The sequence below is a fragment of the Callospermophilus lateralis genome, chromosome 19 (genome assembly GCF_048772815.1).
Source record: "Callospermophilus lateralis isolate mCalLat2 chromosome 19, mCalLat2.hap1, whole genome shotgun sequence".
Classification (NCBI taxonomy): Eukaryota; Metazoa; Chordata; class Mammalia; order Rodentia; family Sciuridae; genus Callospermophilus; species Callospermophilus lateralis.
The window spans coordinates 31,830,742-31,856,929 of NC_135323.1; the positions used below are offsets into that span (position 1 = coordinate 31,830,742).

The 26,188-nt window shown below is 41.5% G+C and overlaps 2 protein-coding genes and 1 pseudogene across 4 annotated transcripts; 1 reads left to right on the forward strand and 2 right to left on the reverse strand.

The window, feature by feature from the left end:
- The first annotated feature begins 211 nt into the window (after positions 1–211).
- On the forward strand, positions 212–19,568 carry Znf394 (zinc finger protein 394). 3 transcript variants are annotated; one of them, XM_076839811.1, is made up of 4 exons: positions 212–813; positions 5,115–5,241; positions 10,003–10,542; positions 19,170–19,568. In XM_076839811.1, the coding sequence occupies exons 1-4, from the start codon at positions 319–321 to the stop codon at positions 19,232–19,234; spliced, it is 1,227 nt and encodes a 408-aa protein (XP_076695926.1). In that variant the 5' UTR covers positions 212–318; the 3' UTR covers positions 19,235–19,568. The 3 variants fall into 3 exon arrangements, with proteins under 3 accessions (XP_076695926.1, XP_076695924.1, XP_076695925.1); XM_076839809.1 differs by lacking the exon at positions 19,170–19,568 and adding an exon at positions 11,157–15,756 and having other exon boundaries at positions 10,003–11,043; XM_076839810.1 differs by lacking the exon at positions 19,170–19,568 and adding an exon at positions 12,223–15,756 and having other exon boundaries at positions 10,003–11,043.
- LOC143384722 (uncharacterized) lies at positions 17,120–19,242 on the reverse strand (annotated as a pseudogene).
- A 1,872-nt stretch (positions 19,569–21,440) lies between the features above and the next one.
- On the reverse strand, positions 21,441–22,256 carry LOC143384901 (zinc finger protein 789-like). Its single transcript, XM_076840069.1, has 3 exons — positions 22,230–22,256; positions 21,570–21,696; positions 21,441–21,448 (listed from the first exon to the last, which is right to left on the reverse strand). The coding sequence occupies exons 1-3, from the start codon at positions 22,254–22,256 to the stop codon at positions 21,441–21,443; spliced, it is 162 nt and encodes a 53-aa protein (XP_076696184.1).
- Between the last annotated feature and the right edge of the window lie 3,932 nt (positions 22,257–26,188).

Genomic DNA, 26,188 nt, shown 5'->3' on the forward strand with positions numbered 1-26,188 from the left:
ACTGGTTATTTTCTCCAGGTGCACAAATCAGCACAGGAGTCGCCGCCTCGGATGGCGGGAGTGAGAAGGATGGTAAACCACCGAGATGCATCTCAGTCCTCCGGGCCGCCTGGAGAGGCCCCGGAAATGCTGGGGCGGGCACCGCAGGGATCGGTGACGCACTTCCTGCGTAGGCTGGGTTTTGGTTTTTTTCTACCAAAGGACCTAGAGGGTGCCGGGGTATCCCCGGTGCTAGGCGAGTGCCTAGTGGACGGCGGGCTGCGTGGAGTCGGGTGTGTGGGACACAACTGCCGTGAGCCCTCGCTTTGAGGAGGGCCAATGAGTTCCTTAGGTTTGCTGTCTTCTCATCTGAAGGCAAGATTCTGGGAAAGTCAGCAAGTGCCGGAAAAAGATGGGTTCGAGCTTGTCTGCCTAAAGGCGCGGATGGCCGCGAGATCCAGGGTCGCCGCCCTACCTGAGGGGCTTTTCATAGTGAAGGTGGAGGAAGACTCACTCGGAGGTCGGGAGTCCGACCCGCCCGGGACCTGGCAGGACCCCGAAACTTCTCGACAGCAGTTTAGGCAGTTGCGTTACCAGGAGGTGGATGGACCCGAAGAGGCGCTGAGTCGGCTCAGGGAACTCTGTCGTCGGTGGCTTAGGCCTGAGATGCGCTCGAAGGAGCAGATCCTGGAACTGCTGGTGCTGGAGCAGTTCCTGACCATCCTACCCCAGGAACTCCAGGCCTGGGTGCGGGACCACTGCCCAGAGAGTGGGGAAGAGGCTGCGGCTGTGGCGCGGGCTCTCCAGAGAGCGCTGGGCGGGACCTCACCCCCGGTGAGAAGGGGAAAGGCCTGTTCTGGGTGGTGGGAGTCTAAGGGATGCCCCGAGTGGCCGACATTCTCTCCCTTGTTACATTTTGTGTGAACTTTGTTTTATTTCCATAGCAAGCAGGGCCTAGTAAGGACTTAGCATCAGGCAAGTTACTGGTTATCCATTGCAAGACACCCTCTTCTTTTACTGGACTGGAAAAGAATGATGTCAGAATGGAAAGCGGGCTTATGTCCTTAAACAACTTAGAACAGCAATTTCTCAGCATCTTTAATGTGAACATCCCGTTTTGCTTTTTAACAGCTTGGTTATCCCCGCCTCCCACAGTGAAGTTGGTTGGACTTTTTTTATTTTTCAATTTGCAGACATTACTTGATATCAGTTGGGGAGTCGGAAGCTGCAGCACTGGTGGGCTTTTAAAAAAAAAATTTTTTGTTTTTAGTTGTAGATGAACACAGTACGTTTATTTATTATTTATTTATAGTGCTGATGATCAAACCCATGCCTCACACATGCCAGCCAAGTGTTCTACCACTGAGCTACACCCCAGCCCACTGGTGGGTTTTTAGCGAAAGTATATTTGATGTAATAATGATTTGTAGATTGCTGTTGGATTTTTTTTGGGGGGGGCATAGCTGATTGAACCCAGAGATTCTTTTTGTTTTTTTACTTTAGTCTCATAAGTTGCTTAGGACTTTGCTGTGTTGTCTCAAACTTGAGCAATCCTCCTGCCTCAACCTCCCCTCGAGTAGCTGGGATTATAGGGTGCCACAGTCCTTAAAATGAGCCTTGTTGCATTGAGGGATTCACTGGACCTAATTCTGTACCTTTATGGTACTTGCCATTGAATTCCATTTTGCTGCTGCAGGACTAAAGCCAAAGCTAACTAGTTCTAGTCATCATAGACATACAGTGCAGCCTGGCACAATATCATTTGCCTGTGATTCCAGTGATTCTGGAGGCTGAGGCAGGAGAATCCTAAATTCCAGGCCCTCTTGGCAATTTAGAGAGACCCTGTCTAAAAATAAAAAGGATTGCTGACTGTACCTCAGTGGTAAAGCTCCCTTGGGTTCAATTACCAGTACAAAAAAAAAAAAGAAAGAAAGAAAAATGCAGCAGTTGAGAATCAAATTTTTAAAAATATTTTTTCAGTTGTAGATGTACACAATATCTTTATTTATTTATTTTTTTATGTGGTGCTGAGGATGCCTCATGCATGCAAGGCATGTGCTCTACCACTGCAATCCCGGCCCTAGAATCAAATATTTTTGTGATAAGGTGTCATAACATTAGCAGATCTTTGTTCATTGCTCTATGTCAGTCTTTTATGAATGACCTTACATTCTTCTGCACATTACTCCATATTGCTTTTCCACTAAAAGCAAAAAATGAAAAAGGGTATTTTGTTGTATGAGTATTGACACCATTGAACAACAAACCAGAACACTCCAGCTTTGGGGTTTTTTAATTCAATATTATTAGTTGTAGATGGACAAAATACCTTTATTTTGTTTATTTAGCTTAGTTTAGTTTTTTTGGTGGTTGTTGTTTTTTTTTAATGAGGTACTTGGGATAGAATCCAGTGCCTCATACGTGCTAGCCAAACGCTTTACCACAGAGCCACAACCTCAGCCTTCCAGCTTTAGCTTTAAAGGTAGGAAGAAAGGAATGTCATTGAAATCAGCAGGAGATTGACTTTATTACACAGTACTGGGTTTCCTAATCCTTAGAATCTGAAGATTTCCAGTACTGTGTTTGCAAAGCATTCTCTGAAGTTTCCATCTATATCTCTTAGGTAGTTTTTAAACACTGCCCACTCTGAAAATAAGTGATCATCTGTGTCATGGCAACTTGCTATTAGGTTTTATTTTGTTTGTAATTATCCACAAGAATGAAAGTAGTAGCCAAAAGTCATTAATATTTGGTTTTAGCATATGGCCTTTTTTAAAAAAATACTTTTTAGTTGTATAGATGGACACCATATCTTTATTTATTTTTATGTGGGACTGAGGATCAAACCCAGTTCCTCACACGTGCCAGGCAAGTGCTCTACTACTGAGCTACAATTCCAGCCCCTAGCATATGGCCTTTTGCAGCAATTGAAGACAAATAAAATCTTGTAGCCAAAAAATACCATGGCGGTGTCATCCTCTCTCACTTCAGAGATAAATATGAGGCACAGACGTTTAGGGTCAAACAACTGTGTAAAATAGAAAAGTGTCCATCTGGGAAAGAGGAGATCTAGATTCCGTAACCTATCTATCTGTTTAAAATGTGAGGGTTCATGCCACAACCTGCACGGCCGAACCTTAGAAACTGGCAAGGACCAGTGGGGTGTTAAGAAAAACACAATAACACTTATAGAAAGCAAGCTGGGACCAGGTGGGACACCATCCTCTGCTGGAGGAACAGTGACCCAGAGCTAGTACAGCATGTTTATTATGTAGGTTTTATCATCAAAAGGTTATTTATGAGCTGAGTGTGGTGGCACACACCCTTAATCTCAGTGGCTCTGGAGGATCCCAAGTTCAAAGCCAGCCTCAGCAACTGCAAGGTGCTAAGCAACTCAGTGAAATCCTGTCTCTAAATAAAATTTAAAAAATAGAGCTGGAGATGTGGTTCAGTGGTCAAGTGCCCCTCAGTTCAATCCCCAGTACACACACACACACAAAAGGTGATTTATGGGAAAGTTTCTGCAAAGCCTGAAAGTCATGGCACTTACAAGGCATTGTTGTTATCTTATTATGTCCAGAATTATTTATCCCTGGCAGCTGGTGTCTGAGATCAGGGTCAAGACTGATATAGTTCTGTGCCTTTACACAGAGCTTCCTCGGGCAGGATGTTGCCATAACAACTGGGCAATCTTGACCTGCATCTTTGCACAGAAAAATTCCCAGTACAAGTGCATCCACAACCACAAGGCAGTCAGAGACCATGATCCAAGTCACCGTTCTCTACAGGTTTATTTAACAGTGTCTCCTGCCATTGATTCCTGGTCCACAGCTGTATACTTATATATATCTTATTTACAATCCTAATTATTTTTGGTTTTTCAGATGTTAAAATACAAACGTGTGGTAGACTCTTCAGAAGAATACTAGAAAAAAATAGTACTAATATTCTGAAAGGTATTCCACTACTGGTTTTGAAATATAATTTGGAGACTATAGACAAAAAAAAAGAGAAAAGATGGCCATTTCATATTTTAGCATGATAACAGGCAGAGTTTCTTAACTTCAGCACTATTGACATTTGTTGCAATACTTATTTGTTGTAGGAGCTTGAAACTCAAGAATTTTTAGATTTTAGCCAGGTGCAGTGGCACACACCTGTAATCCCAGTGACTCAGGAGGCTGAGGTAGGAGGATCCCAAGTTCAAAGCCAGCCTCAGCAATTTAGCAAGGCCCTAAGCAACTTAGCAAGACTCTGCCTCAAAACAAAAAGTAAAAACGGCTAGAGATGTGGCTCAGTGGTTAAATACCCCTGGGTTCAATTACTGACACCAAAAAAAAAAGAAAAAAAGTTTCAGATTTTGAATTTTTAGATTAGGACTGCTCAGCCAGTGAAATTTATGCAAATATTCCAAAATCTGAACTCTAAACTCTGACATTTTTGCTCCCAAGCATTTCAGATACAGGATACTTAACCTGTAAATACACATAGGCATGGGTCGACATATATGTACATACACACAGTACAGTGAGTGGAAGAGCCTTGGAGTTAATTTATGACCCACACTAGAACTGGAAAAACATCTCCCTCACCACTTTTAGAATATTCCCTTTCTATATATTGTGGCATTCACCCACAGAAGTAGTCAGCTTACATTTAATAAGCCATCTCAAAAGAGTGTCTTGTTGCATAATTATCTTATTATAAAGTAGCCAAGGGCAGAGAACTGAAAGGACTTAGCACCCTCTGGCTGAGGTGTGTCTTTTGCTCATAAGGAAACAGCATCTCAGAGTGTCAGCACTGGAATGTGAAACTTTCTGGTTATATATTTCTCATCTATATCAAGTTTCCGTGTTGATAAACCACAGTGATATAACATGCGTTAAGTATTTGCTCCTGCCTACCCCAAATTAGTGTAGGCAGTACACAGAAAAGCTTTTTAGGATTACAAGACAATGTCAGTCCCTTCAAATCTCCCCGCTCAGTACAAGACTCATTGGCCAAAACTGAATAGCTATGGTTGGTTCTCAGTGCTTCCTCTTCTCAGTACTCTCTGGAGTTTGACCTCATATTCAGACTAGTGACAGTGCTGCCCAGGGACAGAGGTATTGAATAGGAATCTCATGTTGTTCCAGGGATTGGTGACACTCAAGGATGTGACCGTGTCTCTACCCTGGGAGGAGTGGGAGCAGCTGGACACAGCTCAGAGGGACTTCTGCAGGGAGAATGTGCAGAAGGATAATAGGAGCACAGTCCTGCCTAGTGAGTGCTATTACTCTGCTGATTTATAATGTATGTAATTTGTGAAGGGCTCAGTTCACTGCATTTCCCGAGCCATTCTACCATGTACAGATGTGAGCCAAGAGCTTTAGAGTTTCTTCTGTGACCCAAGCAGGACCTTTCTATTCTCTGTTGCTAAGTGACAGATTCAGCTTTTTGGGGTGGTAGGTACCGGGGATTGAATTCAGGAATACTCGACAACTGAGCCACATCCCCAGCCCTATTTTTGTATTTTATTTAGAGACAGGGTCTCACTGAGTTGCTTAGTGCCTTGCTTTTGCTGAGGCTGGCTTTGAACTTGATATTTTCCTGCCTCAGCTTCCCGAGCCACTGGGATTACTGGCGTGTGCCACCATTCCCGGCTTGATTCAGCTTTTTATTTTTGTTATTTTTAATACTTTACACTTAGAGAGAATATAAAAAGATAATGAGCAACTGTTTATTTACCACCCAGGCTTATCAAATCTTAGTATTTGCCATATTGATTTTGTTTTCTATTCCCCCAAGAAATAAGAAGTCATAGCTAAAGTGAAGCCTCATGTACCCTCCTTGAAGCTATTCCCCATGCTCTTTCTCCAGAGGTAACCAATATCCTGATTGTGGTATTTATCTTTTCCACGCATGTTTTGTATTTTTTATATACATGCAGTCACAGATCAGATATAATTAAGCTTTCTTTTAACACCTTATTTGCTGTGTGAAAACTCCAAAATTAACCTTCCATTCTGCCAATGGGCATTTAGGGGTCTAGTTTTTCACCATTACAATGTGACACTGAACATTCTTGTTACATCCCTGTATTCATATATGGGTGATTACAAAGAGAATATACAGTATGCAAAGATGTATGCCCCTCTTGCTGTCCACAGAGCTTATCACCAATTTATATGCCTATAAGCCACTTATGAGAATTTTTCATTCTCTGCATTCTTGTCAACATTTGATGTAATCAGCTGGTGGCATGACATCTTCACACAGCAGCCTGATTGTTCCTTTTCAGATGTTGGGTCATGTCACTCAGGACCTACAGTGGCTTTCATTTCATGCAGGGTGAGAGCCATTGATTGTCCTTTGATGCTGGGAACCCTCCTCCTCGAGCACCCATCCTTTGGTCTCTCCACTGTCTGCAATCCACTCTGCCCTGACCACACTGCCTGGCTGAACTTAAATGTACCAGACATCCTGCTTCTGGTCTGTGTAATGATTGCACCAATTGACTTCATTGCCTTGAATGTCCCTCCTCTGGATTTTCAGTAAAGCACACACTGACTCAGCTTCAATAACTGAGTTAAATAACTCCTTTTCAATGAAGCCTGATCCTGACTGCCTTGTTTAATGCTGCACTTTGCCTATCAAGCCCTCTCTTCCCACACTGCTGATACCGCTGATCCCTCAGCCTTTGTTTTTGTTTTTGTTTTTGTTTTTGGTATCAGGGATTGAACCCAGAGGTGCTTGCTTAACCACTGCGCAACATCCCCAGCCCCTCCCCACAACACACACAGACCACCGCCCCACCCCACCTCGTATTTTTTTTTTCCTTGAGACAGTGTCTTGCTAAGTTTCTAAGGCTGGCTTTTTAAATGTGTGGGCCTTCTGCCTCAGCCTCCTGAGCTGCTGGAATTATAAGCATGTACCATTGTGCCTGATATATTTTTATACTAATCCTTTGTCATCTTGGATGTATAAGGTGGCTTGTCTTTTTACTGTGGCATCTTTTATTATATAGAATTTTAAAATATTAACATAGGGAAATCTTTCAATGTTTTATTCTGTGCTTTGTGTTTATTGAGTCTTTTAGATAAATATCAGACCCTTCTGAATCCAGATTTTAGCTTCTCATAGGAAACTATTTTCAAATCTTTTAACTATTGCTGAGGGTGTAGATTGATGGTAGAGTACTTGCCTAACATGCCCAAGGCCCTGCATCCAATCCCCAGTCCTGCAAAAATTAAAAAAAAAAAAAAATCTTTCAGTTAGCCACTCAGCTATTTATTTTTATATTTCTAAATAAGATGCTTGTACTACTAACCCCACTCCCACCAATTTCGATTGTCTCTTGGCTGCCTACTGAGGAAAATGAAGAATTTTGTTCCCCCTGCATATGTATATTTAGTGGTCCATAATTCTCTACAGTTAAATTAGCCTTTTATAGTTTATAATTATAGTTAAATTAGTATACCGTACTTCAGTATTATCTATATTCACCTATATGTCTTTTCTGTTGCAACTTTTTGTTTCCCTGGAGTTAATAATGCCTCATTTTGCATTTGCCTAGTTTTCTTTTTTTTTAAATTTTTTTTTAGAGAGAGAGAAAGAGAATTTTTTAATACTTATTTTTCATCTTTATTTTATGTGGTGCTGAGGATCGAACCCAGCGTGCATGCCAGGTGAGCGCGTTACCACTTGAGCCACATCCCCAGCCCATCTTTTTTTTTTTTTAAATATTTACTGTTTAGTTGTTGTTGGACACAATATCTTTATTTTATTTATTTATTTTTATATGGTGCTGAGGATCGAGCCCAGGGCCTCGCACATGCTAAGTGAGCGCTCTATCACTGAGCCACAATCACAGCCCCACATTTGCCTAGTTTTCTATTGATCATTAGGTCATGGATGTGCTCCCAGTTTTATTTTTCCCCTTGCAGAGATCCTCCTAAAAACTTCCTCTGCTCTGGTATGAACACAATGCTTCTTACCCAGGCCTGTTACACAGCTTTTGTCCTAGGATTCCCTTCGTCATTATCCTGGAAATTCCTTTTCTCTTTACTGGATTCTGTAATATTTTCTTCCTTGGTATATCCCCTTGATTTGGTAGAGAACATCTGCCAGAGAACATATACTTGGGAACTAAATCTTTTGAAACTTGGCATGTCTGCAGATATCTTTATCTCTCTCACACATTTGGATCAGAGTGTGATGCTTTGGTTGAACATGTTTCCCAAATATTACAGTTGGAAATTTAATCCACAAACTCAGCTTGGTAGTATTTTGAAGTGGGACCTTTGGGAGGTGATTAGGAATAGATAAAAGTCAAGAGGGTGGGACCCCCATTGGTGGGACTGGTGGCTTTATAAGCAGGGGAAGAGAGATCTGAGCTGACAACATGCTTGCTGTCTCGCCATGTGATCTCTCTGCCATGTAATGATGCAGTAAGAAGGCCTTGCTGGTTGCCTGCACAATACTCTTCAGTTCCCACCCTTAAGAACTTTGAATTAAATGAATCTTTGCTTTTTGTAAACTACCCATCTCAGGTAGAGATATGGCTAAGTATTTCAGGTTAGAAATAATTTTGAAGACACTTAATTTTCTATCTAGTTTGTCATGTTGCTTTTGAGAAATTCTGATGCCATTATAGTATTTTTATCTTTGATGTGTATTTTCTTCATGTTTTTCATCTTTGTATATTATGACATTTTGACATCTTAAAATCTTTCTGACTGAGAAAGAGATTGCCAAGGGCTAGCCATTCTGAAAGACAGCAAAGAATTCAGCCAGGAGCATGCCTTTGCTATGCAAATTAACCAACCCTAAACTCCAACCCTGATCCCCCTCTGTCTGATCCACACAGCCTAGACAGCAGTATTCCAATGCCTCAATCATCCCAGAGTCTGGTATCAGGCAATAAAGAATCACCTTTATGGCTTGGAGCCCTGCTAAATTATTCAGAATAGCCAACCCTCGCCAGTTCACCCTGCCTTTCTTACCTTTCTTGTCCAATAAGTCATGGCTTAGGTTCTCCCTTACTCCTATCTCTTCTGTCTCTGCCACTGGTGCTTTCCTATGTGGCTTACGTGGCATGGTGTGCCTCCTGTCCTTAGGACTGTGAGCATAATAAACTGTTTCCTAGAGCCTCTCCTCAGTCTTCTCTTGTGGCCGCACCTGACAGGCATATAAAAGAACACAGCACAGTGTGTGATCTGTCCTGGATGGAGACATTTAGGTGTTTCCTTTGTATGCCTCAGTGTGCGATGTATTTTTTAAAATATTTTTAGTTGTAGATGGACACAATACCTTTATTTTATTTATTTTCATGTAGTGCTGAGGATCGAATCCAGTGCCTCATACATGCTAGGCAAGCGCTCTACCACTGAGCTACAACCCCAGCCCGAGATGTATTTTTTTAATTCATTGTTCTGAGTAGTTGGTGGGCCCTTATATCAGAAGCTTTGGGGCTGGGTGGTAGAGCACTTGCCTTGCACATGTGAGACCCTGGGTTCTATCCTCAGCACCACATAAAAAATAAATAAGTAAAGTAAAGGTGTTGTGTCCAACTACAACTAAAAAAATAAATATTTTTAAAAATAATATAGAAGCTCATGTCTTTGAATTGTGAGAAACATTATATGTCTTTTATCAATTTATTTCTATATCAACTTTTTCTTTTCCTTTTCTGAATTTTCTTTTGTTGCCCCACCCCTGCCCCCAGTACTTCAGATTCAATCCTTTCTTGTCAGCCCTTCCAAATGTACCTTTCACAAATAATGACCTATCATTGCAGTGGAGTGGGGCTAGGGAAGAAGAGCTGGGTTGGTTGACATAGGCATGAGTATAAAAGGAAAGATATGGGGTTTGCACTGGCAAATATGAGCATATCAGACAGGTTAACTAAATAACTTCACCTAAGGAATTTAATGGAGAATACTTAAAAGGGGGCTAGGGTTGCTTTTTTACTAGTACTTGCTTGTTTCGCTATATTGAACAGAGATGAAATGAATGGTAGCAGTTTGTACTTTAATGTTTCAGGTTTGGAAACTAAAGCTGAGAACAAAGAGTTGATTCCAAAAGAAGAAATTTTAGAAGAAGCAGAGCCACAGGTGTGGGTACAAGAAGTTTCCCAGGGGAAGGCCTCCCTGTTTTCTAAGTGTTACAATATGTGTAAGGACAGAGTAGGAAAGCACCAGAGAGACCCTGTGTCATTGAAACTCAAGAATACTGAAGAACAAGGACTCAGATCAAGAACTAGCATCTCAGATCTCAACAGCAATGGTTCCACAGAAGAGGGAGTCTCCAAAAATAATGAATTTGGGAATAGTGCTAAAAGTTCCAGCTTTGTCCTTGGTCAGCGCATCCAGACATCACTGAGGCCAGTTGATGGTGAGGAACAAGGGAACAAGTGCAAAGAAAGTTTTGATGAGGTGAAACATCACATAGTGAAACCTCACAACTCTGTTGACAGTGAGACCCAGAGATGGCTCCATGAAGAAAGACCTTATAAATGTGATCACTGCGAGAAAAGGTTCAAACAGCGCTCAGACCTCCTGAAACACCAGAGGATTCACACAGGTGAGAAACCCTATGAATGCCAAGAATGTGAGAAAAGCTTCAGTCAGAGTGCTGCCCTGATTAAACACCAGAGGACACACACAGGCGAGAAGCCATATACATGCTTGAAGTGCGGGGAACACTTCAGACAGAGCTCGCATCTTAATCGGCATCAGAGAACCCATGCTGGAGAGAAGTTCTATAAATGTGAGGAATGTGGGGAGACCTGCCATGTTTCTAACCTTTTTAGACATCAGAGACTACATAAAGGGGAGAGACCCTATAAATGTGAAGAGTGTGAGAAGAGCTTCAAACAGCGCTCAGACCTCTTTAAGCATCAGAGAATCCACACTGGGGAGAAGCCTTATGGATGTTCTGTCTGTGGGAAAAGCTTCAGTCAGAGTGCAACCCTCATTAAACACCAGAGAACTCACACTGGAGAAAAGCCTTATAAATGTGTTGAATGTGGGGAAAGCTTTAGACAAAGTACACACCTTGTCCGACACCAAAGGATCCATCAAGGTAAAGTCCCATCACTTTGAAATGTTTTGCTCACTTAGATTTATTTTCATGTCCAGAAACTATATTCTTTGGCATTTGGAGCATTCAATCATTCATGAATCCTGTTTCTGCAGGCATCCCACACAGGGTACATTCAGTCCAGCTTGAGATTCAAGAAATACTTATGATGGAGAACTTCTGTGAAGGAGGAATGAATATAAACCCTCCAAAAGATTTGTACTAGATATGACATCTGATAAGAGCAAGAGCGATATGTGACAAACTTCTGTCCTTGTCACCACTACTGCTTTTGGACAAAATCTTTCCCGTTTCAATTACTTCTCTACTTCCCTAAGAATTTGGGCCCTTAGAATTGTCTTGTTCTTTAGATAGTGAAAGAATTTCAACTACTTTATAATTCTAAAAATACTTGGTAAATTTCAACACATACACGAGACACTAGTTTTTACATTTTAAGATTGTGTATAGTCCTCTTTCTTTCCCATTCTAGGAGTCTTGATTTCTTTTAAAACAAGAAAAAAAAATCATTACAAACACACACACTTCTGGCACAGTATCCTTATAACAGCTTATTGAATAGGGTTCATTATTTGATAATTTTTGGTTTCTGAAAAAGGTTATCAGTAAACCATCACTGAACTGTACATGTATGGGCTCTTGTAATTCCAAAAAGCCTAAAGCATTTTTCCTGAGGAGGCTTTTTATAGTGTGGAACATAAAGAAGTGCTCCTGTGGTTTTCCTTGGGGTCTTCAAAAAGAGAGGGCCCTGAGGACAGAGCTGCTTATTTTGTTAACAGCAGTATTCATTGGCATTATGTAATACTCTGCATTTCTCTATCAATTTCCAAGTACTCCTCCAAGTAATTAAGAACTTACCTTGGGCTAGGGCTGTACCTCACTGGTAGAGCATTTGCCTAGCATGTGTGAGGCACTGGGTTCAGTTTTCAGCACTGCAAGTAAATAAACAAACAAACAAATATCAATCAACAGTTAAAAAGAAAAAAAAGAAGAAGAAGAACCTACTTCATCCCATTTACAAAGGAAGAAAGAAAGGTAGGTTCACATCAACACTTGAGAACTCAGGAGGTCTCAGGGCTTGCCCAGTCAGTGCAAGGTTATAGCTGTAGCTGAGTATGTGTCCTCCATCCCATAATTGACTTACTCTGCCCTTTACTCCAGCTGGATCCTCTGCAGTGGTGGGCTGTGGACCCCAGGAGTAGCAGCAGAGGACCAGTGAGCGCATGCACCCTCACCGTGACGGAGAATATGAGCTGCAAGTTCTCAAACTTGATTGCTCCTTCACTTCCCAGCACATTTTTTACCCCTGTATCCAGATGGAGGAAGGACATTGGGTTGGCTTTAACATACCTGTTAGGTTCAACTTGAGGCACACAAGTATTTGGTGAGAGAAAGGTAATAGCTAGGCATGGTGGCACACACCTGAAATCACAGCCACTCGAGGCTGAAGCAGGAGGATGACAAGTTCAAGGCCATCCTAGCAACATATCAAGACCCTGTCTCAAAAAGGCCTGGAAATGTAGATCAGTACTAGAGCATTTGCCCAGCTTATACAAATGTATCTAATCATCTTTCTACTTCTGTGTACTCAAAACAAATACTGCATCAATTTTTTTTTCAAGTTCTTTGAGAACCTTGACTCTTAAATATATTTAAGAATATAAGCACCTTACTGGGTTTTTGGGAAAATAATAAAGGACAAATCCCACATGATCAACCTATTATTGGCATTTGGTGGTATTTGCCTGTGATTTTTTTTCTGTGTATTTTGGATGATAAAAACCATAGTGCATTTATATCCTTAACATTTTTTCTTAAGGATCTTGTCTTCAGGTTTTTATAATCTTTATGTTTAATGGCTGTGTTATTTTCCAATTAGGGAATATAACAATTGAAATTTTATTAAATAGTTCAAGCATTTCTCAGTTTTTGTTGTTGATATGCAAAGTGCATACCTTACTGAAAATAGATCAATGACTTGCCCAAAAGTTTACATCTTTCCCGGAAGTCAGCTATTTCTACTGTAAAATTTACTTTTGATTTTCTCTTAGTATTTTGGGGTTTTGTGTATGTTTGTTTTGGTACCAGTGATTGAACCCAGGGGCACTGAGCCATATCCCCAGCCTTTTTCATATTTTTTATTTTGAGACAGGGTCTCGCTAAGTTGCTTAGAGCCTCACTAAGTTGCTGAGTCTGTTTTTGAACTTTCCATCCTCCTGCCTCAGCTTCCCAAGCTGCTGGAATTACAGGCATGTACCACCAAGTATTTTTGTCTCATAATTACCTGCCTTGTCATTCCCCCTTTATTTCCTCCAGCTGAGAAGCACTGGCGAGTGGAGAAGCCAACTTTGAGAAGAAAGCTATATTTGAGAATGGTAGGGAGCAAGGCCTTGGCCACTATGGGTATGGCCAAAGCTCACCTGGTAACTGACATGGTGTGAGCTGAGTACTAGTCAAGACCAGGTGACAACATGGGACATTTTAGTCAACCCTAATATATAAAAATTCTGATTAAATGAAAGCATCTACCAAATTTTATCTTTATTTTTAGCTGTTTAAGACAAATATGGCAAACACACACACACACAAAAAAAAACAAAAAAAAAAACGCTTCACTGGTCTTTTCAAGAAAACATGTCTTTCTATTCAGTGGAATGGTCCATCATGGATGCCAGGCTTCTTTGCCCAGGGTTAGACACCTTCACTGACTGAGCTGACAGTTGCCAGTCTGTCCAGGCCTGGAGGACAGTGGGTTCAGCCCAATACCCAAACAAGAATGCCAAAATTTGGCCATTTCTTCTCTGTTCTTAGGGAGCTAGTTTTGAGCTCTAGTCATATTGACAAATGGTAAAAAGCCACAAACATATACTGTCATTCCCATCACCAATTGGAACTCTTCCCCTGCACCCACCTTCAGTTCTGGGCATTGAACCCAGGGATGCTCTACAAGTGACCTAAGCCACCCAGCCCCCCTTTTTTTTTTTTAATTGAGACAGAGTCTCACTGAGTTGCCCAGGCTGACCTCAAACTTGTGATCCTCCTAAGTGACTATAATAACAGCTATTACCACACGCTGCTGCCAACCTGAACTTTTAGTTGGCATCTGTCTAGCTTCTTGGGGCAGCGGGTGGTAGGGTGGTAAGGCTAATCCCACTCTAAGCCCTCTTGAGATGGAATTCTCTTCTCCCAAGCAAGTTAGTTCAGCAAGGCTTCCAACCATCCTTATCCCTCCCTCCTGTGTCCAGGGAATTCTGCTAAATGTTCTAATTTTATAGGGACCATTTACAAAGGTCCATGTAACTTAATTGTAAGAAATAGCACTAAAAAGCTCCCATTTTCCTACTGTTTGCCCACAAGAAGTCCTTGGATCCTCTCTGCCACTGCTATCAAGTAAACCCTTCTGCAGCAGGAATATTCTGTATCTGTGCTGTCCTTAAAATGTGGCTATTGAGAAGTCTAGTTTTATTTAATTTTAATGACCAAACAGCCTCATATGGCTGATGGCTAGCATACGGAACAGTGCAGCTCTGCATATCCTTGTGACAGAGCTGGCACTAAGCCTGTCTCATGTTTTCCCAGGATCCTGTGTTATACCTCTCTGCTTAAAGCTGGTAGCTCGTGCACCTGATCAGAATGGACTTAGCAGCTTGGACCAGCCTGCTGTGTGCTCGGGCTTGGGAATGCTTTCATTAGGCCCCCATCTCCCAAGGTGGTAACAAAGGGAGCTTGTTTACTCCTCATTGGCTTACTACCTCCTCCTTCTGACATCTCAACTTCATTCTGCTTAGGGAGGTACAATGTGGCAAATCTTTCCTCTTTCTGTTCATGCTGGCCAGCATAAATATACAGGTTAGGTATTTTTGAGCCCAATATACAGTCATAATTTTCCTCCCACAAAGAAGTAAGAGTTCCCAAGAATATGGGATGCCACTTGCTTGTGAAAGTGTAGCAAAATTCCACCTGCATCCTCTTAGGGTCCCTCCTGGGCCCAAGAAGTAGTGACAGATTAACAGGATACAAATTCATTTACTACAAATTTTACATAGTACAAGAACTTTCATAAGTAAATGACCCAAAGAAGCAGTTACTTTTATACTCAATTAGAGTGCTAAATTGTCAAGAGGCAAATAAGATATGGGGGGAGTGGTTACATATAGTTATTTTAGTAAGAGCTGCACAGAATTCTCAGTCTTGACTTTCCATCTTGATGACAATATGTACAGAAAGAACAGCTTCTATATAGGAATTTAATCTCTTTTTAAAAAACAGCATAAAGATGAGAGTGATCTTTTTGCATCTGCTGGTTTCAAAAGCCATTCACTTAAATAGTTAAATATTCCAGAGTGGTATATTTTTAATTCTCATTCTCACTAGAACTTTTTAAAATTTTTATTTTATATGTTAGATAAGAAGTTATGGGGGGCTGGGGTTGTGGCTCAATGGTAGAGCGCTCGCCTAGCATGCATGAGGCACTGGGTTCGATCCTCAGCACCACATAAATGTCCACCTAAAGCTAAACAATAAATATTTTTAAAAAAGAAGTTATGGAATTGGTAGAAGCAAGAAAATAAAATCAAGCAGAAACTAAGGATTGTGTACTATAAGAGGATCTAAACAGCAACAATTTTTAATATAGACCTAGGTCTGTTTAGGATATCAAAATAATAGGATATAAAATAAAAAATTTCAAAAAGATTTCTTTTATGGCTGAGCTCTAGGGAGAACTCTACAGTCAGCAACCTATTTATCTTGTCAGAATGTGCTGGGAGCAAATTACTTGTGGAGGAGGTGTTAAAACTGGTGAAGGCGGTACAAGACGGAAAGGGGATAATAAGGCAGCTACCACAGGAGTAGCTGAGTGTACTTCCATGGGGAAACTTGAAACAAAACAAATCCTCCAGTGATATTCCACCCAAGGGAAGAGGATGAGCCTGATATTTACATTTCCATCAGTGACTAGTTGAGGGTTGCATGCAGGATGCATTATGCCCTCCAGGCAAAAAGATGCAGACACTGCAGTGTCATATGAAGGACACAGAAGGGGTGAAGCCAGAAGGGCAGGGATGGGACACCAAAAGCATCTGCTACAAACATCAACTTAGAACTCAATAGACTGAGCCTGGTGCAGTGGCACATGCTTGTAACCCCAGCAGCTCAGGAGGCTGATGCAGGAGGATTGGTAGTTCAAAGACAGCCTCAGCAACTTAGTGAGGCCTTAAGCAACTCAGGAAGACCCTATCTCTAAATAAAATATAAAAAGAGATAGGATGTGGCTGAGTGGTTAAGCACCCCTGGCTTCAATTACTAGTACCAAAAAAAAAAAAAAAAATTCAGTAGAATCTAGTAACATGCTAATTTTTTATGGTGTCATTTTTTTAATACTTTTATTTTTTAATAGTGATTTTTTTAATATTTATTTTTTAATTTTCAGTGGACACAACATCTTTGTTTGTATGTGGTGCTGAGGATCGAACCCGGGCCGCATGCTTGCCAGGCGAGTGCACTACCACTTGAGCCACATCCCCAGCCCCTAATACTTTTATTTTGTTATTTATTTTTATGTGGTGCTGGGGACCGATCCCAGTGCCTCACACGGGTAGGCCTATGCTCTACCACTGAGCCACAACCACAGCCCTGCTAATTTTTTATAGATTATAAACTTTAGCTTTTTTTTTTTTTTTTTTTTTTAAGTGCTGGAGATTGAACCTACAGCCCCATACATGCTAAGTAAATAAACACACATCCTGAGCTAGGCCCCAACTCTGCTACTTTTTTTTTTTTTTTTTTTTTGAGTCAGGGTCTCACTAAGTTTCTTAGGGCCTTGCTATGTTGCCATGGCTGGCTTTAAACCTGCAATTCTCCTGCCTCAGACTCCCTAGCTGCTGGGATTATAGGCATGCACCACTATGCCTGGCTGTAAATCATGGCTACAGCAAGAAAATAAGGTACACATAGGAAAACCACTTCAGTTCTGTTTATTACTTTTCATGAAACTTGTTATATATACTTGCAGTAGATGATAAGTTCTGGTCTTTAAATGACAGCTCTTCTGATACCTTCATGTACATCCCTGTTCTTTGTGTGTACCCTGATGCTTAATAAAACTTATTCGCCAAATGAAAGATTTACCACACATGTCACATCTATAAGGTCTCTTTCCAGTGTGAATGATCTCATGTTGATTCAGATTTGTCTTGAAACAAAGTTTTTCCACATTCTGTACATTCAAAGAATGCCTCCTTGGTATGGATTCTCTGGTGCTGAAGGAGATCCACATTCACTGCACTTATAGAGTTCTGTTTACTATGAATCTGTTGATGGCTCCTAAGGATGGAAAACCGACCAAAGGCTTTTCCACATTCAAGGCTTTTATGTGGCTTTTCTCCACTATGGATTAACTGATGTCGAATAAGGATTGAATTCTAGCTAAAAGTTTTTTCACATTCTCCACATTTATAGGGTTTTTCTTTGGTATGAATCCTCATGTGTTCAACAAGACATGCAAGCTGACGAAAACACTTTCCACAGTCATGACAAGTTATGTGGGTTTTTTTGCAGGTGACATTGTTTATGGTCAATAAGAGTTGACCGTTGTTTGAAGGTTTGCCCACATATGGAACACTCAAAGGGATTCTCTAAAAAATGAATTCTTTGCTGTTTAACAAAATTTGCCTGATGCCTAATGTTTTTTCCACATCATTCATAAGACTTTGCTCTTTTAAGAATATGCTCATACCTCAAAAATAATGACCTTGGGTTGAGTTTCCCACATCTGCCCTGCTTCTTCCATGTTCGAGCATTCTGATGTTGAATAAGATCCAGGTTTTCAAGAAAGTCTTAATATCCATTGCTACTACTGGGGAGTACAAGCTTGCTACTGTCCACAACTTCATTACATCTATATAACTTTTCTGAAAATTTCTTAGTTATTTCCTGCATTACCAGTGATGGCTCATACGACTCTAAATCTTCAGAAATTTTTTGCTGTGTAATTGGCTTTTTCATCTTGTAACTGGCTCTGGGACCTAGCCAAATACAAGGAAAGACAAATGATGTTTTCTACCACTGAAGAGACAGAAGGAAAAGCAGCCAACTGTTTGGGATAATAGACAAGCAAATGATGCTGAGAAGTGCTCATTTGTTTACGTCATTCTACCCAAGAGGACAAAATTCTAAATTCCATAGGACTCTGCTGTTAGAAAGAGCTCTCAGTATCAGCAGACCCACTAAAAAACACATAAGTATATGCCAAAGAATGTGTGAACAAAAAAGTCCATCATGAACTGGGGCTATAGCTCAGTTGATAAAGTGCTTGCCTTGCATGCACAAAGCCCTGGGTTCAATCTCCAGTACCATCAAAAAGAAAAGAAAGTCCATCAAGATGATAGAAAGCAACGTTCTGGGACTCAGTAGTGTCTCATAAATGTAGTTTTGAGAGGCATCACCTTATATTCTAGATAGGCATGCTTTTAATACTTCTGGATGGAACTCCATCTGGAGCCTCTTTGGTTGTCATAACAGGGGTAGGTGCTATAATTAGCATGCAGTGGATAGAGACCAGGGACACTGCTTAACAAGCAGCCTTCCACAAAGAACTGACCAGCTAAAAATGGCAACAATGTTGAGAGTGAGAAAGCTTGAAGCAGAGGGCAGAAGCAGAAAGAGGAGATGTATCAAGAAATACTGAGGGAATAGGAAAACTACTACAGCAAGAGAGCAGGAAAAGGTTTGGGGAATGGATCAGAGGGGTGGGATGAAGGTCACTGGGAGGAGCATGAGAGCTGCCATTTAGCAAACACCAGGCAGCTGTTTCAGAGAAGCCATTCCATACTGCAGCAGAAAGAGGATGAGCTTCTCAGACTTGGAACTCAAATCTCAACTGTGAACCTTCTCACTATATGAGAGACATCTTCTCTTTCCCATTTCTTTATCTGGAAGAGGGTGATGATCATCCTACCACCTTCCCAGGGCAGTAGCAATGAGGAAGTGGGTATAATATATGCTGCACATTTGGCACACAGAAGCAGCTCTTTAACATGCCTTCCCTTTCTTTTCACGACTTCTCTTGCCTGGGCATCCTCCTCACCCACCTGGGCAAGCACTACTAGAAGCTTTCCTGATCCCAGCACTCTGCAGATCCAAGATCCATGGCTCGTCCCAGTTTTCCAGCTGACAGATCACCTCAGGTTTGGGAAACCAAAATTCTGCTCATGGAGAAGTAAATGGGAGGTGGCTGTTAATAAACTGCAGAGAGATGTCCCAGGGCTCAGTCTCACCCCTCTGAGTCCACAATGACAAGCAGAAATAAGAATAATAATTAAAAGTGCTAATGAGAACATAAATTGATGCAATCTTTGTGAACACTGACAATCTTTATTGAAAGCCTGAACAACATTCATGCCCTTAGGTAGCAATAATTCACTCTTAGAAATCCACCCTAAGGGGGGCTGGGGATGTGGCTCAAGCGGTAACGTGCTTGCCTGGCATGCGCAGGGTACTGGGTTCGATCCTCAGCACCACATAAAAATAAAAGATGTTGTGTCCACCGAAAACTAAAAAATAAATATTAAAAAATTCTCTCTCTCTCTCTCTCTCTCTCTCTCTCTCTCTCTCTCTCTCCCTCCCTCCCTCCCTCCCTCAAAAAAGAAAGAAAAGAATTACACCCTAAAGAAATATTAGGGAAAAGAGGAACATACCAGAGATGTTTGACATAGTGCTCCAGCAGTGTAAAACTGCAAATTAACTGTGTTTAATAGACTGAATATAAATAAAGTATAGCATGTTAATACAATGAAGTCCTAAGTATTAGGCAGATATTAAAAATCAATGTGTTCCCTTACTAACCTAGGAAAATGTTTGCTGTGTGTGTGTATGATGTATGTGTGTGTGTATTTATTTATTTTGGTATTATTTCTTTATTAATCCCCCAGAGATTAAACCAGGGGCACTTAACCACTGAGCCACATGTCACAACCCTAGTCCTTTTTATTTTTTGAGACAGAGTCTCACTAAGTTGCTGAGGCTGAACTCAATCTTGGTAATCCTCCTACCCCAGCCTTCCAAGTCACTGGGATTACAGGCATGAACCACCATTCCTGGCTAGTTATATAATTTAAAGAGAATTCAGCCAGGTGGCATACACTAGTAATCCCAGCTACTTAGAAGGCTGAGGCAGAAGAATTATGAAGTTCAAGATAGATTTTTTGTAACTCAGTGAGACCCTGTCTCAAAATAAAAAAGGAATGTAGTTCAGTAATAGAGCACCTAGATTCTAGGTTCAATTCCCAGTATGGCAAGAAAACAACAATAAAGCAGAATACAAAACTTGAGCACATTATTTTCAAATATTATTTTTTAAAAAAATCTACATATGTATGTCCATAAAGTAAGTGAATATCTAAGTAGATAGCAAGACGGACTGACTAGAAAGAAGTAAACCAAACTATTAAGAGTTATTTCCAGTGGGTTGGTAGACTTTTTTTATTATCTATTCATTAATGTATTTTCCAAAATTTCTATAATGAGCATTGTTATTTTTAGAACTAGTAAAATCACTAATGGAGTACACTGAAAATAGTGTACTGTTGCTGAAGTTGCTGAAGCTGACTCTGAATTTGCAATCCTCCTGCCTCAGCCTCTTGAGCCACTAGAATTACAAGTATGTGCCACTGTGCCTGGCTGTAATACTTTTTTAAAAGAATAATCAGTTTTTAAAAATTCAGGGTGATTGGTTGTACCTACAAGAGGTAATCAAGACCTTTCTATCAGTGCCAGGAGCCAAGCATATTGCCTGAGAAGGGGAACTATCAAGGCCACTTGTGTTTCAGAGACTTTGCTGCACAAGACCAGGGCAGACTGCTGGAAAGATGGAGGTCACATGATTCAGAAATGGAGTTGAAAATCATTTCCTGGGCACTCAATAACGTCAGAGACAAGGAAGCTTCCCTTTTTCAGAGAAGAAAGAAAAAGATTTCAAGAGAATAAGAAATGAACCTTAGGAAATTTAATTAATTAAATTAACCGTAATTTTTCTAGCTCTTCAAGTTCTTAAAAGATGTGAAAGAAGGGAGTAGGAGTGGAGCATAGATTCATGCTCTGACCCCTAAAATAAAACACAGCTATTCACTGTCCACAGGTCCTTATCTGAAACCCTTGGGGCCACGTGTGTTTAGGGATTCAGTCCAGACATCAGGAAGGTGATTTGGTGTGTGTGTGTGTGCGTGTGTGTGTGTATGTATAGTATTATGAACCATCCCCAATAGGTTTTAGAGCTGTGCCCTCGACCAAACACATGGACATTTCCAAAGCTAAGTATACAGATATGCATAGGAGGTGGGAAAATCACAGAAGGCAGTGGCTTCACTAACTGGTCACTTCAACTAAGGCTCTGTAGTCAAATAAGTCATGGAAAACTGGTGGTTTCCAGCACTCTTGCATTTTGGAATTGCAGATAAGGGATGGAGGAACTGTGCACTTGCGTAGACATGGAATATACAAACAGCCATTACCCAGCAAGATCATGTTCCTGTGGTTCCCCAGCATCACATCTCTATAGAGGTTCTTCTGAGTCCAGTCAAGGTGAGCCCACTCATCTCTGGTGAAGTACATTGCCACATCCTCAAATGACAGCAACTCCTGAAAAAAGAAACGACCATTGTAACTTCAGTTCTTAAAATCAGTTGCAACTATGTTCTTCTACTGACAAAGGTGAGGTCAAGTGCCCTGGTCACTCAGTAAGTGATAGATTCAGGACTCCAATCAGACTGCTAGCCCTCAGACCAGGCATGTTCTTCCTTCTGTGCCATGGGTTAACAAACTTGTTCTCAAAAGGGCTCTGTGGCAAATATTTTGGGTTTTTCAAGTTATTTGGTCTCTAGGGCAGCTATTCAACTCTTGTTACAGCACAAAAGCAATCACAAACTACAATAAGCAAATGGGTGTGGCTGCATCCCAGAAGCACTTTACTAACAGGTCCAGGTCATTCTCCTGACTCCTGCCCCTGTTGCCCTTAGGAAAGAGATGAGGTCGTGGTTAGTACATAGACTACTTACAAAGGAATGGTCAGGCCTAATGAATACCAACACCCACTAGGTTTGAAGGGGTAAGTTAGACGAAGGGCCACCAGAGTCCAGAAAGTTGGTGGAGTAGAAGCAAGGCAAGGGCCTCACAGAAAGGTAGCCATCACCATTCCACATCCTGGCCCGGAGAAAACTGTAAGAATAGACATCCAACCTCAGTTTCCTCCAGGCCTCTGGTCCCTTGTCCCCACTCCATCCCACTGCCCAAAGTCAAACAGTAAGGGAACACATTGCTAGTGAATATAAAAGGTATAGACTAATGTGCAAAGGAGTATATCCAGAGAAGGCAAACAGACCCTTCAGCCCAGTGGACACAGAAGTTTTCACTGGAGTTCAACTCAGGGGCTGAGAACTCAGGGCGCCTCACCCTTGTGTATGCACTTATACAGCCCCTGGAGTAGAGGCTGGGCACTATCCTCAACACTCCTTCCTCTACAAGGTACACTAGGTTTACATTCTCTATCATTATAACTAACCAGTAACAGGAAATACCTTCATCCTGGGAAGCATCACAGAGCTCCCCTCCGCAGACAAACCGGAATCTTCCAAATCATGTGGCCTGTCTTTCTTCCCTATTAAACCTAAAGTTCACATCTACAGTTTAACCTCCATCCTGGATGCCCCTCCTTCCACCAGAGCAACCCTGCAGTCTCCTCAGCCTGAGCCACTCACCATCTATGCTCTGCACCTACATGAGGGTGAACAAGAGCTGGGAAGTGACATGGCTTAACAGCCCAGGGTCCTCTCCACACATTGAGTTGGCCCTGCACATTGATGCACAGGGCTTGCTCTCACCTTCCTCGCACTCATTCCTTCAGGAAGCACTTACCACAGCATGTAGCTGCTCAGGCTGTGCCCTGCTCAGCTCCAGAGCAGTTCCTATCAGCCATGAATGAGTCCCCTCAAGGTGCTGGATGCACCAGCTACACAACCCATGGCAGCCTTGGTCCCTGCCTCAGGGAATGAAGGCTTAAGTGGAAAAGTCAACATGGTACACAGTATCATCAATACCCTGGATCCTTACCCCATCAAGGGTAATCCATGGGGGCCTCCTGACTAGGCCCCATTCTCAGAAAACACTGCCAACCCTATCCCAGAGATCAGCCCATGGGCTACTTGCTCTTTAACTCTTCTCACTCCCCCCAAACACTACCTAAATTTTTACCTTTCAGGAGGAGGAGGTCCCCGCCTAGTAATCCCTCCTCCTCTGCCTTTGATTCCACTCTCATCTCCTCCAATGTCTTGATTCAACACTCAAGACTTTGACTCCACAACCCACCAGTCCTTTTTATTTTGAGACAGGGTCTCACTAAATTGCTAAGGGTTTCCCTAAATTGCTGAGGCTGCCCATGAACTTCTGATACTCTTGGTTCAACCTCCCGGGCCACTAGGATTATAAGCATTTGCTACCATGCTCAAATCTTTTTGACCTGGCACTGGAAGTTGAAGCCAGGGGGTTCGCTACCACTAATCAACATCCCCAGTGCTTGTTAAAATTTTTTTGAGACAGGGTCTTACTAAGTTGCCCAGGCTGGCTTCAAACTTGCAATTCTCCTGCCTCAGCCTCGCAAGGTGCTAGGATTTCAGGTATGTGCCACTGTGCCTAGCTGCTAGGTACCCTTTAATGCTAACAGTTCATAATTTATTCCTATTATAAGAATTATTTTACATATCTGCCTCTCCAAGCAGATTGTTATCTCACAAAACAGTGTCTGTTATATACTAAGTACATAAGATTGCTCACTGACAGAAAAAAAGTCAGGAACTCTGGTAATATCAGCTAAAGCCTGTGGAGCACTTAACATGTAACTGGTATTAAACAAAGCACTGCACATGCCTGTAGTCATCCACATACTTTTTATGATTGGCACTACTATTTTCCCCTTTTACAGGTAAGGAAACTACAGCCCAGAGTGCTTATGTTAACTTGCTGTAAGTAACACATCTGAAACAGTCTGGATTTGAATCCATCTGGCTTAAGAGTAAAAGAAAATTCCTGAAATTGCTAAAGAGGGTTCAGTGTGAACGAAGGAGTTGTTCACAGTGAACATGCAGTGAGGATGAGGAAACAGGAGAAACCAGAGCTCACCTTCCACAGGGCTGTTGGGAACTTCACTTCACTGGCCTGATCTTGCACAAGGGGAAGGAGCTGGCCTGTCAGAGTAGGCTGAAGAAGAGAAAGAGAAAACAAGGCTAGCCCTAAATTAAAGATCTCTTGCTAGGCAGACATGGGACAGGGTACTCCAATGGGCCAACAAACTAAACTTAGTCCATACCAACTCACTGTGCTTGTAAATGAGCTGCTAGAATAGTCATCTGGGAGATTTCTGATTTCAATTTCCAAAGCTTTATCCAAGGGAAACTGTAGCCCTGCCCTCCCCTTCTCCCTAGAATAAGTTCCACAGCACCTATTTGAAACAAGGCATATACAAAGGGACAACAGTCAGACAAAACAAATAGAAGCCAAACCACAACATCTGCAGTGATTGGAACCAATCCAGAACTTGGTCAGTTACTGCCATCTTTACCCAAATTTTTGGCCCTGTTAACCTAAAATGAGCAACAGGGAAACCAACTCTCCAAAGCAAAGAGTTTATTCAGGAATTAAAAAAAAAAAAGACTGCAGTCTGGGATATGCATGTTCTGATGTACCACTAGCACATTCAGAGGTCAGGGCATGGCGGGAGGGATCTTTTAAAAGAAAATAGAAGTATAAGCTGTTTTGAAACAAGTACCATTGGTTCGGGGATTTATCACAGGAGTTAGTGATTGCTGCTGGGTAACTGTCTCAATACAAGAGGCTTATCTGAAATTCCTAAAAAGTTTCAGAGACTCCTAAAGGTTCTTATTATACACACACAGGCAGCATGGGCCCTTATCAGTCATGGCCTCCCTGCTCCATTTTGCTAGGGTTTGACTTGGTGGATGCATTTGGGTAAAGACAACTTTACTCCATCCCCTTCAATTTAAGACCAACAAGAGGTCTTAAATTGAAGGGGATGAAGTAAAGGAACAAGAGGAAGTAAATATGCTCTTCTATTTAAATAGGATGACCTACTTCGACTTAACCTAAAAATCAAATAGGTCATCTAGATAACCAGCATCCCCAAGATAAAAAACCCAAACAAGGCTATTTGAGCATTCTTTTTATTTTGTTTTCCCCTCTATAAAGCTTTCCTCTGCTGTCTTTGGGGCTCTGCCCACTCAGTGCTAGTTGTTGACTTCCTTGTTGGAGGAAGCTCTGAATAAAGAGCCATTGCTGGGCTGGGGATGTGGCTCAAGCGGTAGTGCGCTCGCCTGGAATGCGTGCGGCCCGGGTTCGATCCTCAGCACCACAAACAAAGATGTTGTGTCTGCCGAAAACTAAAAAATAAAAATATTTAAAAAAAAAAAAAGAGCCATTGCTTGCTCTCATTTGAGTGATATTTATTTACTTCCACATCACACAAACAATTTCAGGAGATCATTGAAGAGTCCAGGCTGCATATAAACAACGAGGCTATTATAGTATTCAATATTGTTTGCTCAATATTTTTTTTAAAGAGAGAGTGAGAGAGGAGAGAGAGAGAGAGAGAGAGAATTTTTTGATATTTATTTTTTAGTTATCGGCGGACACAACATCTTTGTTTGTACGTGGTGCTGAGAATCGAACCCAGGCCGCATGCATGCCAGGCAAGCGCGCTACCACTTGAGCCACATCCCCAGCCCTTGTTTGCTCAATATTGAATCATAATTCAGTATTGTTACTCTCAGAGATACAGATAATTCTAATTTTTTGCGGGTTTTTTTTTCTGTTTTCAGAATTCCTCAGTGAACTTAATGTTACTTTAATCAAATAAATACACTTAGATAAGAAATAGGTTTTATCTTTTTTTTTCTTTAGTCACTTGAACCATCAGTGGACTCTTCACCAAATCTAGCCATCTAGCTCTCTAGGAAGTAAGATCACATCTGGTAACATCATATTTGTATTTGTTTTTCTACATGTAGTTATGTATTGCCAACCACTGTTCCCACTGCCAACTCTAGCCACTAAAACCACCTGTGCC

Bases quoted from the DNA above. Each gene is read 5' to 3' on its own strand.
- Znf394 (XM_076839809.1), top strand. From the start codon at position 319: ATGAGTTCCTTAGGTTTGCTGTCTTCTCATCTGAAGGCAAGATTCTGG. The intron at 5,242-10,002 runs GTGAGTGCTATT...TTAATGTTTCAG, and splicing joins TAGGAGCACAGTCCTGCCTA to GTTTGGAAACTAAAGCTGAG. The intron at 11,044-11,156 runs GTAAAGTCCCAT...CTGTTTCTGCAG, and splicing joins ACACCAAAGGATCCATCAAG to GCATCCCACACAGGGTACAT.
- LOC143384901 (XM_076840069.1), bottom strand. From the start codon at position 22,256: ATGTGGAATGGTGATGGCTACCTTTCT. The intron at 21,697-22,229 runs GTGAGGCCCTTG...TTCTTTTTTCAG, and splicing joins ATGGTGATGGCTACCTTTCT to GAGTTGCTGTCATTTGAGGA.